This window comes from Pongo pygmaeus, chromosome 4 (assembly GCF_028885625.2).
Source record: "Pongo pygmaeus isolate AG05252 chromosome 4, NHGRI_mPonPyg2-v2.0_pri, whole genome shotgun sequence".
Classification (NCBI taxonomy): Eukaryota; Metazoa; Chordata; class Mammalia; order Primates; family Hominidae; genus Pongo; species Pongo pygmaeus.
The window spans coordinates 10400957-10419094 of record NC_072377.2 but is presented as its reverse complement, the minus strand read 5'-3'; the positions used below and the strand labels follow the sequence as shown (position 1 = coordinate 10419094).

The 18138-nt window shown below is 46.6% G+C and overlaps 1 protein-coding gene across 5 annotated transcripts in view; it reads left to right on the top strand.

Annotated features, from left to right (window-relative positions):
* Nucleotides 1-17683, top strand: part of CMBL (carboxymethylenebutenolidase homolog) — a 29996-nt gene extending 12313 nt beyond the window's left edge. For all 5 annotated transcript variants that reach the window (XM_054487347.2, XM_054487346.2, XM_063664665.1 and 2 more), the window contains 5 exons: nucleotides 5800-6033; nucleotides 8467-8574; nucleotides 10508-10650; nucleotides 14682-14773; nucleotides 16337-17683. In XM_054487347.2, the coding sequence (XP_054343322.1) occupies nucleotides 5819-6033; nucleotides 8467-8574; nucleotides 10508-10650; nucleotides 14682-14773; nucleotides 16337-16516 (738 nt within the window). In that variant the 5' untranslated portion in view covers nucleotides 5800-5818 and the 3' untranslated portion in view covers nucleotides 16517-17683. The remainder of the gene's footprint in view (nucleotides 1-5799; nucleotides 6034-8466; nucleotides 8575-10507; nucleotides 10651-14681; nucleotides 14774-16336) is intronic.
* Nucleotides 17684-18138: the final 455 nt, after the last annotated feature.

Sequence of the window (18138 nt, the reverse complement as noted above, 5' to 3'; positions counted from 1 at the left end):
CTGAAGGATATCATTCATTCTTAAAGTTTAAATATCACCTACAGGCCCGGCGCAGTGGATCACCTGAGGTCAGGAGTTTGAGACCAGCCTGGCCAACATGGCGAAACCCCATCTCTACCAAAAATACAACAATTAGCCGGGTATGGTGGTGCTCGCCTGTAGTACCAGCTACTCGGAAGGCTGAGGCAGGAGAATTGCTTGAACCTGGTAGGTGGAGGTTGTAGTGAGCCGAGATTGCGCCACTGCACTCCAGCCTAGGGGACAGAGTGAGACTGTGTCTCAAACAAACAAACAAACCAAACCCACATACAGTCATTCTTGGTATTTGTAGTGGTAAAGTCCCTACAAACACTGAGTTAGCAAATCCTAAACCATTGCTCCTGGGGAAAATACAGGGTTAGCTTCCTGTAAACCTCTGGCCTGGTCACAGCGGTTTCCTCAGTTGACCCATACATAACCCTGGTTTTATGTGTGTTTTTGTGGAAGATACCACTCTAATATATATTGTTGACTCATTAACAGGGAGCTCATGGCCAACAGGACTGTAACTCGTGCCTGAACAAAGCTTCTCCAATACACGCATTTTCTCCATAAGGCACATCACAGCCTTCCCGTGCTTAGCAACACTAGACAGCATGTGAGCACTAAGTGCGGGGCCCTTTGAAACAGCAAAATCAACCCCTCAAAAAGCAAAAAAATGTGCACTAAGACCGTGCAAAGGACACTTGTTTACACTGTGAGAGCTGAAATGAGAAGCAGAGTGTTGTGGACAGTTGGGCTGCTCTAACAAACGTGGCTTCAACAACAAACATTTCTCACGGTTCTGGAGGCTGGGAAGTCCAAGATCGAGGTGCTGGCAGATCCAGTGGCTGCTGAGGGCCTGTTTCTGGTTTGCAGATGGTCACCTTCTGGCTGTGTTCTCACCCGGCAGAAAGAAGGCAAGCCAGCTCTCTGGGCCCCTTATAAAAGGCACTCATCCCATTCTTGAGGGCTCTGCACTTGTGAACTACTTGCCTCCCAAAGACCGTACCTCCAAATATCATTCCACTGGAATAGGGTTTCAACATCTGACTTTTTGGGGACACATTCAATCTATTGCACCGTGTGTGTCCTCAGCTGGGAATGTGGACATTGACAGTTCACATTTTTTGAGTGTCCGTGAATGACGGTGAGGTTACAAAATACATTCAGCAGGTATGGCCAGGCACAGTGGCTCACATCTGTAACCCCAGCACTTTGGGAAGCCAAGGTGGGCGGGATCACCCGAGGTCAGGAGTTTGAGACCAGCCTGGCCAACGTGGTGAAACCCCGTCTCTATTAAAAATACAAAAATTAACCAGGCATGGTGGCAGGCGCCTGTAATCCTAGCTACTAGGGAGGCTGAGGCAGGAGAATCACTTGAACCCAGAAGGTGGAGGTTGCAGTGAGCCGAGATCATGCCACTACGCTCCAGCCTGGGCAACCAGAGCAAGTCTCTGTCTCAAAAAAAAAAAAAAAAAAAATCAGCAAGTAGATGAATTCATCAATACACAATTGCAAACAATGAGGGTCAACTGTATACTCACATCACTCTCAAAGTTGTAGTTTTAGCTTGGGCCCCTGGCCCTTGGACTTCTATCATGTTACCCAACTTTTCTCTGGGATGTGTAATAGATACCTCAGCCTTAATATGCCCCAAACTGAAGTCCTTATTTCCTCAAACCAGCTCTTCCCGCATCCCTTCTCATTTAAACACACTCTACACTCCAATTTCTTAGGCAGGAACCCTTGTAGTCATCACTGACTCCTCCTCTTGTCTGATGTCCCCACACATACAATCTGTCAGCAGAACTGAGTGGCTCTGCCGTACAATCTGTCCACACTGGACCATTCCCTCCCTCTCACCATCACCATCCTGGTGTGAGCTGCTTCATCTCTTGGCTGGATTGTTGCTGGAGCCATCCAACTGGACTTTCTTTTCTTCCTTTGCTACTTGATGATCTCTTCTTAAAACAGCATCTTCAATGATACCTTTTTTTTTTGGAGACAGGATCTGTCTGTGTCATCCAGGCTGGAGTGCCATGGCATAGTCATGACTCACTGCAGCCTCGACCTCCCAGGCTCAAGGGATCCCCCTACCTCAGCCTCTCGAGTAGCTGGGAATACAGGCATGTGCCACCATGCCCAGTTAAGTTTTGAATTTTTTTTGCAGACATGGGGTCTTGCTGTGTTGTCCAGGCTGGTCTCAAACAATCCTCCCACCTCAGCCTCCCAAAGTATTGAGATTACAGGCATGAGCCACTGTGTCAGGCCAATGATACTGTAAATCAAGTCAAATAAAGCCACTCATTTCCCCAAAATTCTCCAGTGGCTTCTGTCTCACACTGAGGAAAAACTAAATTCTTCCAGTAAAGCTCTGGGAACTCACACTATTCTCTGCCGTTGTCTCCGGACTTGCTCTTTCTGTTGCAGCCACACTGGTCTAGCTGTTCCTCAGACGTGTCAGACATGCTTCTACCTCAGGGCCTTTGCACTTGCTGTTTGTTCTGTCTTGACCGCTCTTCCTCCAGATATCTGCAGGGCACCACCCCTCGCCTCCTTTGTCCAAATGGTGCCTTTCCAACAAGCTAACAATACACCATTGTAAATTGCAACCCACACCCTCAACCAACATTGTCTTCTTTCCTTCTCTGCTCTGTTTTTCTTCTTAGCATTGATTACCATCTGAAAAGCATATTGTTTTTGTATATTTCATCCCACTAGAATGTGCTTCCTGAGGCCAGGGATTTTTATTTGTTTCATGCTCTGCTGTTTCCCCAGAACCTTCGACAGTGTTTGTCACAGAGTGGTGCCTCAGTAAACATTCTGTGGATGACTGGATGAATATACATGAGTCTGGGTCTAGAGTCTTTGGTCTGTTCTATTGATGTATTCATCTATCCAGCAATACCATACTGTTTTAATAGGTTTTGTTGTTTGGTAAATTAATTTCTCCTTCTTCATTTTCTTTCAGTTATCGTGGCTATTCTTGTTTCTTACCTCTTTTTTTTAGTTTTAACATATGTTGAAATCCTAACCCTCAAGGTGATGGTATCAGGAGGTCGGGTCTTTGGGAAGTGATTAGGTCTGAGGGCAGACCTCTTACTATAGGGAATGTCCTTATAATGGAGACCCCAGAGAGCCAGCTAGTTCCTTCTACCCCGTGAGGATACAAGGAGAGGGCACCATCTATGAACCAGAAAGGGGACCCTCACTCAACATTGCATCTGCCAGTCCCTTGACCGGCGACTTCCCAGCCTCCAGGACTGTAAGAAATAAACCTCTGCATTTATGAGCCACCCAGTTTACTGTATTTTGTTATAACAGTCTGAATGGACTAAGGCTTCATTCTATTTTTTTCTTCTAACTTCTTGACATTTAGCTTACTTTTATTCTTTCCTCTTGTTCAAGTATATGTAGTCTCGGCTGTAAAGATGTCTCTAAGTACTGCTGTATTGATTGTATCAAGTTTTGCTATATAGTGTTTTCATGGTAACGTGGTAATCCAGTTCTAAATCTTTTGGGTTTTATTATAATTTCTTCATTGTATTTGTATAGCATTTGTTATATAAAATCTTTACTGAAACTTTGATTGTGGGTTAATATGCAGGCAGTTCACATCTGCTTGTAAAGACTCTGTTCTGCAGTTGTTCATGAAGGGAATTACATATGTCTTTGGGTTTAGTGTTCCTAGTTCCTCTTTTTTGATGGAACCTTAATTTTTTTTTTTTTTTTTTTTTTTTGGTGAGACAGAGTCTCGCTCTTGTTGCCCAGGCTGGAGTGCAGTTGCGTAATCTCGGCTCACTGCAACCTCCACCTCCCGAGTTCGAGCGATTCTCCTGCCTTAGCCTCCCAAGTAGCTGGGACTACAGGCGCCTGCCCACCACACCCGGCTAATTTTTGTATTTTTAGTAGACACAGGGGTTTCACCATGTTGGCCAGCTGGTCTCGAACTCCTGACCTTGTGATCCGCCTGCCTCGGCCTCACAAAGTGCTGGGATTACAGGCATGAGCCACCATGCCTGGTCCAGAATCTTAATTTTTAAAAAGTCTAATTTGAGCCAGGCATGATGAGTCACACCTGTAATCCTAGCACTTTGGGAGTATGAGGTGGGATGATTGCTTGAGCCTAGGAGTTTGAGACTAACCTGGACAATATAATGAGACCTTGTCTATATAAAATTTTTATTCTAAAAAAAGGATCTGATTGTGGTGGTGTGCGCCATAGTCCCAGCTACTTAGGAGGCTAAGGTGGGGGGATTATGTGAGCCTAGGGAGGAGGTCGAGGTTGCAGTGAGCTGTGTTTGTGACACTGCACTCCAGCCGGGGCGAGATCCTGTTTCAAAAAACAAAACAAAAAAATCCAAGTTGAGAATCTGTCTCAGCTAGTGAGTTTAATCTGTTTCCATTTATTTAAATTTAGGCAGGCCTGATGGCGGTGAGTTATCTCAGTTGATTGTTGAGTCATTTACAAATCAAATCCCTTGTTCTACTCTTCTCCCACTTTCACCGCCTCATTTCCTGCTTTTTAATGAACAGGTTTTTAATTTCCTAATTCCTTCCGGTTTTCTATTTTGATTCACCAAGTGTTTCTAGGTGAATTTCAAACCCCATTCCCATTGTAAATTCCTCCCGGATGTTGTGTCTGCTGATTCTTGTTTATTTGGATTGCCTTCTTGTGTATAGGTTTTGCTGATGAGCTGCTCTTCAGCGGGTCGTATTTTTGGCCTGGATTGTGGAAGTCTTGTGGTAAAGTGGATTTGCATTTGCCTCTGCCTGGTGTTCCAGGCGGTTCACTGGCCCGGGGTCAATTGTATTAATTTCTCAGCCAGGTATTCCTACTTTGCAGCATGGTGTACATTTGAGGATTGCTTTCTTTCTTTCTTTCTTTTTTTTTTTTTTTTTTTGAGACGGCGTCTCGCCCTTTCGCCCAGGCCGGACTGCAGTGGTGCTATCTCAGCACTGCAAGCTCCACCTCCCGGGTTCACACCATTCTCCTGCCTCAGCCTCCCGAGTAGCTGGGACTACAGGCGCCCGCCACCACGCCCGGCTAATTTTTTGTTTTTTAGTAGAGACGGGGTTTCACTTTGTTAGCCAGGATGGTCTCCATCTCCTGACCTCGTGATCCACCCGCCTCAGCCTCCCAGAGTGCTGGGATTACAGGCGTGAGCCAGCGCGCCTGGCCGAGGATTGCTTTCCTTTTTTTCTTCCACTCAGAATCTAGACGGAGAGGGTTTCTTCGCACACCCCTGAGCCTGGCGGATGGAGCTCTTCTCCTTTTGCTTTGGCCCCCTTCCCTGAGACATGAACCTTTGCGGCTCGACATTGCAGGCGTGGGTCTCTTACAAATTCCCGTCTCATGTGCTTCAATGGCTTTTTCTACACTTCGACACAAAATCCTAAGCACCTGACTGTTAGGGTGTGCTCCTGGGTCGGGCCCTGTCCCGCAGCATCACGGGGCCCCGTCAGCATCTGTGGGTGTCACCCTCACTCTGGCTTTCTGTTTCCTCTCCAATCCTGGCCCCTGAAGAGTCCCTTTTCCCTATGAGTTCTTTCATCGCTATTTGTTGTTGTTGTTGTTATTCAATCTGGCATTTCTAGTGTTTATAGCTTTACTCTGCAGTGTCGCCAGAACCAGAAGTTACCACTGATTTCTTACATAATACCATAGATGTAGTTAAAATGCATTTTTTTCTATAACCTTGATTTGAGGTTTACTTACCATTTACAGCCTTTAGATTTGCAGCATTCAGAATATAACGCATGTTTCTCTCTCCATAGCCCGACTTAAATCTCTGCAATGGCTAACGAAGCTTATCCTTGTCCGTGTGACATCGGCCACAGACTTGAGTATGGAGGGCTAGGCCGTGAAGTTCAAGTCGAGCACATCAAGGCTTATGTCACCAAATCCCCCGTTGATGCAGGCAAAGCTGTGATTGTCATTCAAGATATATTTGGCTGGCAGTTGCCCAATACCAGATATATGGCTGACATGATCTCAGGAAATGGATACACGTATGTATAAAGTTGTGTTTCTTTGTTTAAATTCGTATAAATTTCAGTGGCTTATTTTGTTCCCTTTAAAAAATAAAACCTTGGGAGGCCGAGGCGGGCGGATCACGAGGTCAGGAGATCGAGACCATCCTGGCTAACACGGTGAAACCCCGTCTCTACTAAAAATACAAAAAAATTGGCCGGGTGGGGTGACTCACGCCTGTAATCCCAGCACTTTGGGAGGCCGAGGCGGGTGGATCACGAGGTCAGGAGATCGAGACCATCCTGGCTAACATGGTGAAACCCTGTCTCTATTAAAAAATACAAAAAATTAGCCGGGCGTGGTGGCACGCGCGTGTAGTCCCAGCCACTCGGGAGGCTGAGGCAGGAGAATGGCGTGAACCCGGGAGGCGGAGCTTGCAGTGAGCCGAGATCGCGCCACTGCACTCCAGCCTGGGCGACAGAGCGAGACTCCGTCTCAAAAAAAATAAAAATAAAACAAAATAAATAAAACCACACTGGTCTGACTCTACAGTATCTACTGTACGTTAGAAACTTATCTCACTGCGGTGAAGATAGATGAGAAATGTCTTGGGAAATTAAACACCCACCTGGTGTTCCTAACCCCATCCCTGGGCTTCCAGTCCTCCTAGGAGTACCTGGCCTCTAGACTTGCTGGACATTGAGAATTCTTTTCCCGTGTGGGGCCTCGGCCAGACACAGGCACTGGACATCTTGGGCTGACCTCACCAGCTCTCAAATGGACTCGTGACTTGGTCCTTCAAGCAGCTCAGCCTCGTGTCAGATTTCACAGGCCCATTTGGAGAGCGGGGTGTCCAAGGCTCCTCCTGGTCCATACACGTACGGTCATGGCCCCATCTGAATTAGACTGGGGTTCAGAAGTGGCACAGTGAGACCTTGCTCCCCTCCCCAAGTTTACCTCTTTGTCTGGCCAAGTGGCTGTGGCCACCTTTGGCCAAGGCTGATACCCGATTGCTTCTTATTTGCTTCGGTGTAAAGCGCAGAGGAGGGCCAGAACCTTCCTTCCTCTCCAGCATCGGAAAGCGTCAACCCAGCAAGCCCTGAGCTTGGTGCACGGCTGCATTTCCTTTGTTTTCACAGAAACAGAAGCTGGAAACCCGAGGGTGAGCCTACCTTGTTTTTCTAGGAAGAGAAACTGGCTTAAAGGAATCCTGCCCACCTGGCTGGATGCAGAGTCGGTGCTGAATGAAAAGACCTTCCTTGAAGTTTTCCTTTTTCACGTCCCCATGTGAGGGGACTTAACTTTCTAGAGGCAAGCCCAGTAAAAATAAATAAGTAAATAAATAGCTAGTTTCAGTTGCTCAGCTAGACGCAGTGCTAAGGGCATGACTGGGCTCATTGTCCTTAATCCTCCTGGCAGCCCCTTGAGGGAGGAGCTGTTATTGCTCTCATTTTGCAGATTAGGGAACCAGGCCATAAAGAGAGCGCTTTGCGGCTGCCCCAGATCACTGGCCCAAGCCGCGGATCAAATGGCACTGCTGTTTCTGTTGTTTCACGGCGGGTCCTTTAGCAGGGGTCAGGACATAAAAGATGAGGAAAGACCCCTGTTTTACAAAGCCCTTTCACATATATACAGCTTTTTTTTGCCCTCGAGAGGATCCTCTGGGGTTAGGCAGTGCAAGCGTGCTGTTTATTTGTCAGATGAGAAAATGAGGCTAGAAGTGGTGACATGTGAAGGCCACACAGCAGCGTGGGGTGTACTGAGCCTCGAACTTGGATTTTCTCACTCCAGTTTCAGTGTTCTTCTACCCCTGTAGGAGGAGCCCTGTTCCTCCAACCAGGTGGCAGTTCTATTTTGGGAAACAGGACTCGACCCCAGCGGTTGGCTCTATCCCTCTGGGTTGACTTGCAATGGAAGAGCGACCTGGACTGGGGCCAGGCTTGTCTGCGCTCTGCTGCCCGTCTTAGAACATACCCTCTGATAGTAAACTGTGCTTCGTCGGCGTCTTGGTGGAGGCTGGGAACATTGCCTGGTCATACTGACTGGACAAGTTAGCCAGGTGTGCCCTCCCGCCTGAGGGTCATGTGAAAGGCCAGGAGTCCCCCCAGGCTGGCTGAGAGGGGCAGGAGGGGCCCTCAAAGCCACCCGCATCAGGCCCACTCCCCCAGGTGCCCCCACATCCCATGCCAGCCTATCCCATGGGAGTGTGCCCGGTGGATAGCCTTCTCATTGCCAGGGCTGGGTTACCAGCAGGCTGCCAGACGCTGTGCACCTGCGGTTGTGAAACCTAAGATGGCTTGGCCCGGTGCCAGGTGGCTGCTTTGCTGCGATCAAAGTTGGCCTTCACACCCACTACTTTTCTTTTTCTCTGAGCCAGAATCGCCAACATAGCAAGTTTTTAAATAAATGCACGCAAAATACTGAGTCAAGCAACTCTGAAACTAAGATCAATTCATGTCCATATTTTGCAGAACCATTGTTCCAGACTTCTTTGTAGGGCAAGAGCCTTGGGACCCCTCTGGCGACTGGTCCATCTTCCCTGAGTGGCTGAAAACAAGAAATGCCCAGAAGATCGATAGGTGAGTTATCTGCAGATGTGGCCATGTGCGCGGCGTGGGCCAGGGAGGTGAGAGCTGGGTGGGCTTCACCTTTCAGACACTACTCCTTACCTCGGGGTAGGACTTCTCCATGGTCAATAGAATCCCTCCTATGGCACAAAGGAGAAATTTTTTTGTTTGTTTTTGCTCTGTCGGAGCCCAGGCTGGAGAGCAGTGGCATGATCTCGGCTCCCTGCAACCTCCGCCTCCCAGGTTCAAACAATTCTCCTGCCTCAGCCTCCCGAGTAGCTGGGATTACAGGTGCCTGCCACCACGCCTGGCTAATTTTTGTATTTTTAGTAGACAGGGTTTCACCATGTTGGCCAGGCTGGTCTCAAGTGCTGGGATTTTTTTTTAATTAAAATTTTTAGGCCGGGCGTGGTGGCTCACACCCGTAATCCCAGCACTTTGGCAGGCTGAGGCTGGCTGATCACTTGAGATCAGGAGTTTGAGACCAGCTGGCCAACATGGTGAAACACTGTCTCTACTAAAAATACAAAAAACAAACAAACAAACAAAAAACTTAGCTGAGTGTCATGACGCACGCCTGTAGTCCCAGCTACTTGGGAGGCTGAAGCGTGAGAATCGCTTGAACCTGGGAGACGGAGGTTGCAGTGAGCCGAGATGGCACCACTGCACTCCAGCCTGGGGGACAGAGCGAGACTCCGTCTCAAAAAAAAAAAAAAAAAGGAAAAAAAATTAATTGAAAATTTTAAAATAAAATAGAGATGGGGTCTCACCCTAGGTGTGAACCACCGCACCCAGGTGGGATAGCATTCATTATGTGATGACGATTAATATCAAACAATATTTTTATGAGCACCATCTATGAAAATAGAGATTTTAGTGCATCTGTCACCTGAGTAGTGTACAGTTTACCTAATATACACGTTTTTAGCCCTCGCCCCCTCCCACCCTCCCCCTTCTGAGTCTCCATAGTCCATTATATCACTCTATGTGCCTCTGTGAACCTACTCATAGCTTAGCTCCCACTTATAAGTGAGAACATACAGTATTTGGTTTTCCATTCCTGAGTTACTTCCCGTAGAAAAATGGCCTCCAGCTCCATCCAAGTTGCTGCAAAAGATATCATTTTGTTCTTTCTCATGTCTGAGTAATAGTCCATAGTGTATATATGCCACATTTTCTTTATCCACTCATTGGTCAATGGGTGCTTCGGTTGCATATCTTTGCAATTGTGCTGCAATAAACATGTGCGTGCAGCCCACCTCCGCTTTGGTACATTGCTTCTAGTTGAAAATGTGTTCTGAGTTGCAAACAATCAGTTTGCACATGAATCATTTGCCAGACAAGGGCCACTATTCTTGGTCCCCTCATGGCTGAAATAGTCCTGATGGCTTTCCAAATTTGGCTTCACTGGGCGGCGGGGGGAGGAGACGAGCAATGCAGAGTGGGGAGTTTTGGGGAGAGAGTGAACGTGTGAAATCAGAGAGTGTCTGGGCGTCTGCCTGTAGTTATGGCTGGTCATGGGAGACAGGAGAGAGGAGACTCTTCTCCTGGGAGACTTAGGGGACAGAGGAGATTGGGGCACTCTGCAGGGAGCAGATCGTGGACTCGGGTCTTACGAACCATGCTGTGGGCTGTGGCCTTCATCCCGAGGCTGTGGAAGACTGCTCAGCTCTCAGCTGGGAGTGAGGTGGTTGGATCTGTGTTTTGGGAAGAGCCCAGCTTGCCTGCAGCTGTCAGGCAGTTGGAGGAGGGCTGGGCTTGGCAGGAAGACGTGCTGGGATGATGCATCAGTTGGGCCAGAGGTAGTGAGGATGGAGCTCCCAAAAGAAGAATCCTTGGCAACTTCAAAAACAGTTGCTGATACAGCCTTGTTATCATCAGCACAGCTCTTTGAGGGGTTCACAAAATAAGCCTTATTCTTGAATATTTTTTCTTTCTGTTCTAGAGAGATCAGTGCTATCTTGAAGTATCTGAAACAACAGTGTCATGCCCAGAAAATTGGCATCGTGGGATTCTGCTGGGGTGGAACTGCTGTCCATCATTTGATGATGAAATACTCAGAATTCAGGGCAGGGGTGTCTGTCTATGGTAAATCTGCCTTGTGCATTTTTATTCCATGCAAAAGGGAGGTGTGGAAGAGTGACAGCAATCACAAGCCTCCCCATCCAGTGTAACACAACCCCCAATAATGTGAAGACTGCCCATCTTATGGAAATGGGCTTTAAGAATCTGAAAATAGAGGTGGAGGTTTGTCATGCAGTTAACCAGAGGATGTCACCGGGAGTCAAGAGGCCTGGGTCCCAGTGGTGTGACTTTGGGAAAGCCACCTAATCTGAACTCTCCATTTCTTCACCTAGGATGAAGGGGATAGCATTTTTTTTTTTTTTTTTTATGTAGTGATGATCAGTATCACACAAGATTTTTATGAGCAACATCTATGAAAATATTTTTCTGGTGGTGGCTAATGCCTGTAATCCCAACACTTTGGGAGGCTTAGGCGGGCAGATCACTTGAGCTCAGGAGTTCAAGACCAGCCTGGGCAACATGGCAAAACCCTGTCTCTACAAAAAATACAAAAATTAGCTGGGTGTGGTCACGTGCACCTGTAGTCCTAGCTACTCAGGAGGCTGAGGTGGCAAAATCGCTTGAGCCCAAGAAGGTCAAGGCTGCAGTGAGCTATGATCATGCCGCTGCACTCCAGCCTGGGCGACAGAGCAAGACCCTGTCTCAAAAAAAAAAAAAAAAAAAGAAAAGAAAAGAGAGAAAGAAAGACAAAGATTGATTTTTTCCAAGATACAAATTGCTCTAACTGTACACAAACATGCACACACACTAAAGACAGAAAGAAAGCAAAGGCAGCCAGGTGCGGTGTGGCTCACACCTGTAATCTTAGCACTTTGGGAGTCCAAGATGGGCAGATGGCTTGAGCCCAGGAGTTTGAGACCAGCCTAGGCAACATAGAGAGACCTTGTCTCTCTATAAAAAATTTTAAGGCTGGGCGTGATGGCTCATGCTTGTAATCCTAGCACTTTGGGAGGCCAAGGTGGGTGGATCGTGAGGTCAAGAGTTCGAGACCAGCCTGGCCAATATGGTGAAACCCCGTCTCTACTAACAATACAGAAATTAGCTGGGCATGGTGGCGGGTGCCTGTAGTCCCAGATATTCAGGAGGCTGAGGCAGGAGAATCTCTTGAACCCGGGAGGTGGAGGGTGCAATGAACCAATATCGTGCCACTGCACTCCAACCCAGGCAACGGAGTGAGACTCTGTCAAAAGAAAAAGAAAAAAATTACTTGGGTATACTGGCACGTGCCTGTGGTCCCAGCCTCTCAGGAGGCTGAGGCAGGAGAATCACTTGAGCCCAGAGGTTTGAGGCTGCAGTGAGCTATGAATGCACCACTGCACTCCAACCTGGGTGACAGGGAGTGAGACCTTGTCTCTTAAAATAAAAAAAAAAAAAAAAAAAAAAGGAAAGAAAGCCAAGGAAAACACACTCTAAAATGTAAAGAGCAATTTATACATTTTTGGCCAAAACAAACCAAAGTTACTACAGCAATGAAATAACATTATGTCTGTATATAGAAACTGCTTGCTAAATTCATGATATAGAAGCATTCAGACCAATAGATAAACGAAAACAAAAAAGACATAGGAAATACAGCCTTTAAAATAATGCAGATGCTTCTCTACTTACAATGGGGCTAAGTCTTGATAAACCCATCATAAATGGAAAATATCCCAAGTCCAAAATGCATTTAATCCACCTCACCTGCCAAACATCATAGCCTCACCTGGCCGACCCGAAATACCTGCATCAGGCTACAGTTGGGCAAAATCATCTAACACAAGGCCTATTTTATAATAAAGTCTTGAATATCTCATGCAGTTTATTGAATTCTGTACTGAAAGTGAAAAACAGAATGGTTGTCTGGATACTTGGGGAACAGTTTCTACTGAATGAGTGTCGCTTGTGCACCATTGTAAAGTCAAAAAATGACAAGTGGAACCATCGTTAGGCCTGGGACCATCTGAAGTGGATCATAAAGTTACACTAATGATTCTTTCTTGGCTTAATGGTTCCTCACTGTGGTATTTTCAACTACTTTTAGAGTTAAAAACCCCTTTAAATATTGACTTAGGACAACGCAAAAGGACATCAATCAAAAGGCAGTGGCCAGCTGCCTCTGGGAACAATGGAGCTGAGAGATGCTTTGTCCAGACCATGCTTTTGCGCGATTTAGCAAAAGGCCGTCAGAAGTGGATGCCTCCCCGGCGCCACCTTCTGGCCGCTGTTGTGCAGTGCGTGAGCTGCAGAGCGTGGCCGGGCTCAGGCCCAGGCATATCAAAAGAGGCCCGTCCACATGAAGTAGCTTTGCTAGAGTGGGGACGGGAGCGTGACCACCTTTCCCGTGGCTCCCTGCCTCCTAAAGAGGAGTTACAGGTGAAGGAGGCTCTCTCTGTTACTTAGCTCTTCTGCTGCCAGCAGGAAGTGGAAAAAAGTTGTTATTTACCTCTTCTTATCTTAAAATGGTAACTTGCTGCAAATCTTTTACTTGCTTATTTTCCCATAGAAGTGGACACACCCACAGGTTGTTTTCAGACAATCTGGGTCAGGCAGAGCATGCTTCTAATTTCAGAATTAATCTCGAATGAATGCTGAGATGAAAGATGAAAACTATTATTATTATTTTTTGAGACAGCATCTTGTTCTGTCACCCAGGCTGGAGTGCAGTGGCACGATCTTGGCTCACTGAACCTCCACCTCCTGGGTCCAAGCAATTCTCCTGCCTCAGCCTCCTGAGTAGCTGGGGCTACCACACCCAGCTAATTTTGTATTTTTAGTAGAGACAAGGTTTTGCATTGGTGGCCAGGCTGGTCTCGAACTCCTGACCTCAAGTCATCCACCCTCCTTGGCCTCCCAAAGTGCTGGGATTACAGGTGTGAGCCACCTCGCCCGGCCAAAAACTGATTTTTATAGACTGACCTGCTAGGCCCAGGCAGTTTCGCACTTCCACACTTCCACACTCGTGGTCTGGTGCAAGTCTAAATATCCATTCAAAAGACAGCTCCTCTTACAAACAGAACTACTCAGTGCATTTAAGCCAGAACCTGTGGGACTTGTGTAGACCTGAGAAACTTCTCAAGCGAAGGTTTAAAATTGATCCTCTTTGTAAATGAAGGTACATCCCAGCGGGACATTCCTCAGGCTGCTCTGCATCTTTCCATACTAAGCAGTGGATGAGGTCTCATTCAATTATTTAATTGCCTGATTCCCAGTCCATAAAGTGGGGAGGTAGAGAGTAGGAAGATCTGACTAAATAAATCTCTCTTTTACTCTTATAATCCTCTTTTTTTTTTTTTTCCCCGAGACGGAGTCTTGCTTTGTCGCCCAGAGCTGGAGTGCAACGGCATGATCTCAGCTCACTGCAACCTCCACCTCCCGGGTTCAAGCAGTTCTCCTGCCTCAGCCTCCCGAGTAGCTGAGATTGCAGGCGCGTGCCACCACACCTGGCTAATTTTTGTATTTTTAGTAGAGACAGGGTTTCACCATGTTGGCCAGGCTAGTCTCGGACTCCTGACCTCATGATCCGCCCTCCTCAACCTCCCAAAATGCTGGGATTACAGGCTTGAGTCATTGTGCCCAGGCTTTGGGTTTTTTTTTTTTTTTTTTGACAGGGTCTCACTTTGTTGCCCAAGCTGGAGTGCAGTGGCACAAACATGTCTTACTACAGCCTCAACTTTCCAGGCTCAAGCGATCCGCCCACCTTAGTCCCCCCAAGTAGCTGAGACTACAGGCACGCATCACCACACCTGGCTTATTTTTGTATTTTTTGTAGAGACAGGGTTTTGCGATGTTACCCAGGCTGCTCTCAAACTCCTGAGCCCAAGCCACCCACCTGCCTCAGCCTCCCGAAGGGCTGGGATTGCAGGCGTGAGCCACTGCACCCGGCCTTCTTTTATGCTAATCTTACAAGTAGGGCCACTTCTGTGGAATGGCTAAAAAAGAAAATAAAGCCCGCAAAGCAGAGATTTTACTTTGAAAAATCAAACCCAAATGTTGCAGTTTTCTGTGGCATGAGTGTGGGGATCAGACATCATGCCTCTGTGCTCATTTTTCAGGCATCGTCAAGGATTCTGAAGACATTTACAATTTAAAGAACCCCACCTTGTTCATTTTTGCTGAAAATGATGTTGTGATTCCACTCAAGGACGTAAGTTGGCATCTTTTCTCTTCGTATTTATTTATTTGAGATGGAGTCTCGCTCTGTCGCCCAGGCTGGAGTGCAGTGGCTCGATCTCGGCTCACTGCAACCTCCACCTCCCAGGTTCAAGCCATTCTTGTGCCTCAGCCTCCCGAGTAGCTGGGACTACACGCGCATGCCACCACGCCCGGCTAATTTTTGTATTTTTAGTAGAGACGGGGTTTCACCATGTTGACCAGGCTGGTCTTGAACTCCTGACTTCAGGTGATCTGCCTGCCTTGGCCTCCCAAAGTGCTGGGATTATAGGCGTAAGCCACCGCGCCTGGCCTCATTTATATATTCAACAGCACGATTTGACATTCTGCGGCGAGTGGGAAGTCTTGAAGGATGCATTTGTTGCTCCAAATATTTCCAACATTAACATTTTAAAGATGGATTTTATTCAATTCCACTTATATAATTCCACTGTGGAAGTATAACCTTCCCAAAACATGCCTAAGGAAATGTCTGAGGGAAGTATTCTCAGCATGGCCTGGTTACCTGGTGGAGAAACAGGACCTCTTGTCCCACCTCCATGCTAACCCACAAATTACAATAAAGTCTGTGACCTTAAAGACAAGAATTTATTAAACAAAGTCAGTTGATAAGGAAAAAGCAGAAGAAAAGTATGGTTCAAAAGCGGTCATTTAGCTGGGCGTGGTGGCTCATGCCTGTAATTCCAGAAACTCAGGAGGCTGAGGTGGGAGGATTCATTGAGGCTGAGAGTTTGAGACCAGGCTAGGCAGTCTAGCTAGATCCCTTCTCTACAAAAATATAAAAAAATTAGCTGGGATGGTGGCACACATCTGTAGTCCCAGCTATTTGGGAGCCTGAGGCAGGAAGATTGCTTGAGCACAGGAGTTGGAGGCTGCAGTGAGCCACGATTGTGCCACTGGACTCCAGCCTGGGTGACAGAGTGAGACCTGACTCTTAAGAAAAAAAAGCAGTCATTTAGAAATTAGTGTTATAATATTAGTAACTAATATATTAATGCAAATTATTTCAAATAATAGATGTATCATTTTTACATTGCCCTGAAATCTCTCCTTTGCCAGACATAAGAACTGTGTTAGTTATAAAATTAGCAATCAAGGCCGGGCGCAGTGGCTCACGCCTGTAATTCCAACATGTTGGGAGGCGGAGGCAGGCAGATCGCTTGAGGTCAGGAGTTTGAGACTAGCCTGGTCAACATGGTGAGACCCTGTCTCTACAAAAAGTACAAAAATTAGCTGGGCATGGTGGCAGGTGCCTGTCATCCTGGCTTCTCTGGAGGCTGAGGCAGGAGAATCACTTGAACATGGGAGGCAGAGGTTGCAGTGAGCCGAGATGGTGCCACTGAACTCCAACCTGGGCAACAGAGTGAGACCCTGTCTAAAAAGAAAAAAATTAGTGGGAAAGAATTCAGTGTAACTGTGGAATTTGTTTCTAATTTAAAGCATTGACGTTAAATTTCTGTTATGAACACTCACTAAAGATTTGGAGAATGGAAAGTATCACTAAAGGGTTAAAATCATGAAATCTTTTGCACACCAGGTATCTTTGCTGACTCAGAAGTTGAAAGAACACTGCAAAGTTGAATATCAAATTAAAACATTTTCTGGGCAGACTCATGGGTTCGTGCATCGGAAGAGAGAAGATTGCTCACCTGCAGACAAGCCCTACATTGATGAGGCGAGAAGGAATTTAATTGAGTGGCTGAACAAGTACATGTAGCAAGAATCAAGGGCAAGCCTTCCTAGAATAGCTTTCATCCCAGAATTTGCTTGGAAATACTTAGATCATTTGATTTAATTTTCACTTTTATAAAATAAGTGTAGGAATACTAAAATTCATTATTTCATTTGAAACACAAATTCAGTAAGAAGTAATGCGTGAAATAATTTAATTTTTAACACATACATCGAATCATAATTTAAAAACAAGGTCTGACCGGGTGTAGTGCCTCATGCCTATAATTCCAGCACTTTGGGAGGCCAAAGTGGGTGGATCCCCTGAGGTCAGGAGTTTGAGACCAGCAACATGGTGAGACCCCATCTCTACAAAAAATACAAAAATTAGCCTGGTGTGGTGGTGCATGCCTGTAGTCCCAGCTACTTGGGAGGCTGAGGCACAAGAATCAGTAGAACCCAGGAGGTGGAGACTGCAGTGAGCCAAGATTGTGCCACCACTGTACTCCAGCCTGGACCACAGAGTGAGACCCTGTCTCAAAAATAAATAAATAAATAAATAAATAAATAAAATAAAAACCAAGTCAGTACCTGGAGAATTTGAATGATAGAGAATGATAGAGTAATACCCTAACTATTAGTTAAAACTTACAGGCCGGGTGCGGTGGCTCATGCCTGTAATCCCATCACTTTGGGAGGCCGAGGCGGGTGGATCACTTGAGGTCAGGAGTTCAAGACCAGCCTGGCCAACATGGTGAAACCCCATCTCTACTAAAAATACAAAAATCAGCCGGGCATGGTGACATGTGCCTGTAATCCCACCTACTCAGGAGTCTGAGGCAGGAGAACCACTTGAACCCGGAGGCAGAGGTTGCAGTAAGTCGAGATTACGCTACTGCACTCCAGACTGGGCAACAGAGGGAGACTCTGTCTCAAAAAAAAAAGCCTACAGCTGTTCAAGGACCAGCTGACAGGTCAAGTGTGGCCTTTTCTGGTCTTTGAACACATCATAGAAAGTGACAAATGCTGCAAAGCCGTGAAGAACATGAACTGTAAACTGGGGTAGACTAACTGCGCAGCTTAGACACTTATCTATGCCACAAAACAGCTGAATTTGTCACATGTATATATTGCAATATGGGAAGTATTGAGATCAAAACAGGATTCCATTGACCTAATTATATTAAGCTAATAAACTAATTTTTTCAATTTTTGAATTTGCAGCTTCTTTAAAAAGATAGCAGAAAACGGTGGGCTAGAGTTGTCACCCAGCTGTTGTCTCCTAAGCAGTGGATTTCCAAGCATTGGCATTTTTGGGTCCCAGGGCCTGAGGCTACCTCAGAAATATCTCCTGTGTTTCTGGTGGTGGCGTAAAGGGGAGAGCCGGTGAGAAACTCTGCACCTGCACCTGCGGGGTGCGTACGTGTGACTTTGGGCAAGTGACTTGATGTTGTAGTTTTTTCCCTAATTTTGTCTTGACGTCCTTCTCAGGAGAGAGTGGCTGTAAACTCTAGCCCTGCCCTGACGGGGATCCTGGGGATGTGGTCGTGGGTGTTTCCCATGTGCCTTTCATGGGATCCTTCTTTGTCCTGGCAGACGATCTGATTCCTAAGTGTCCAACCTGTGGCCAGGTGTCCCTCTCACGGGAAGCTTGTTTATCCTGACACG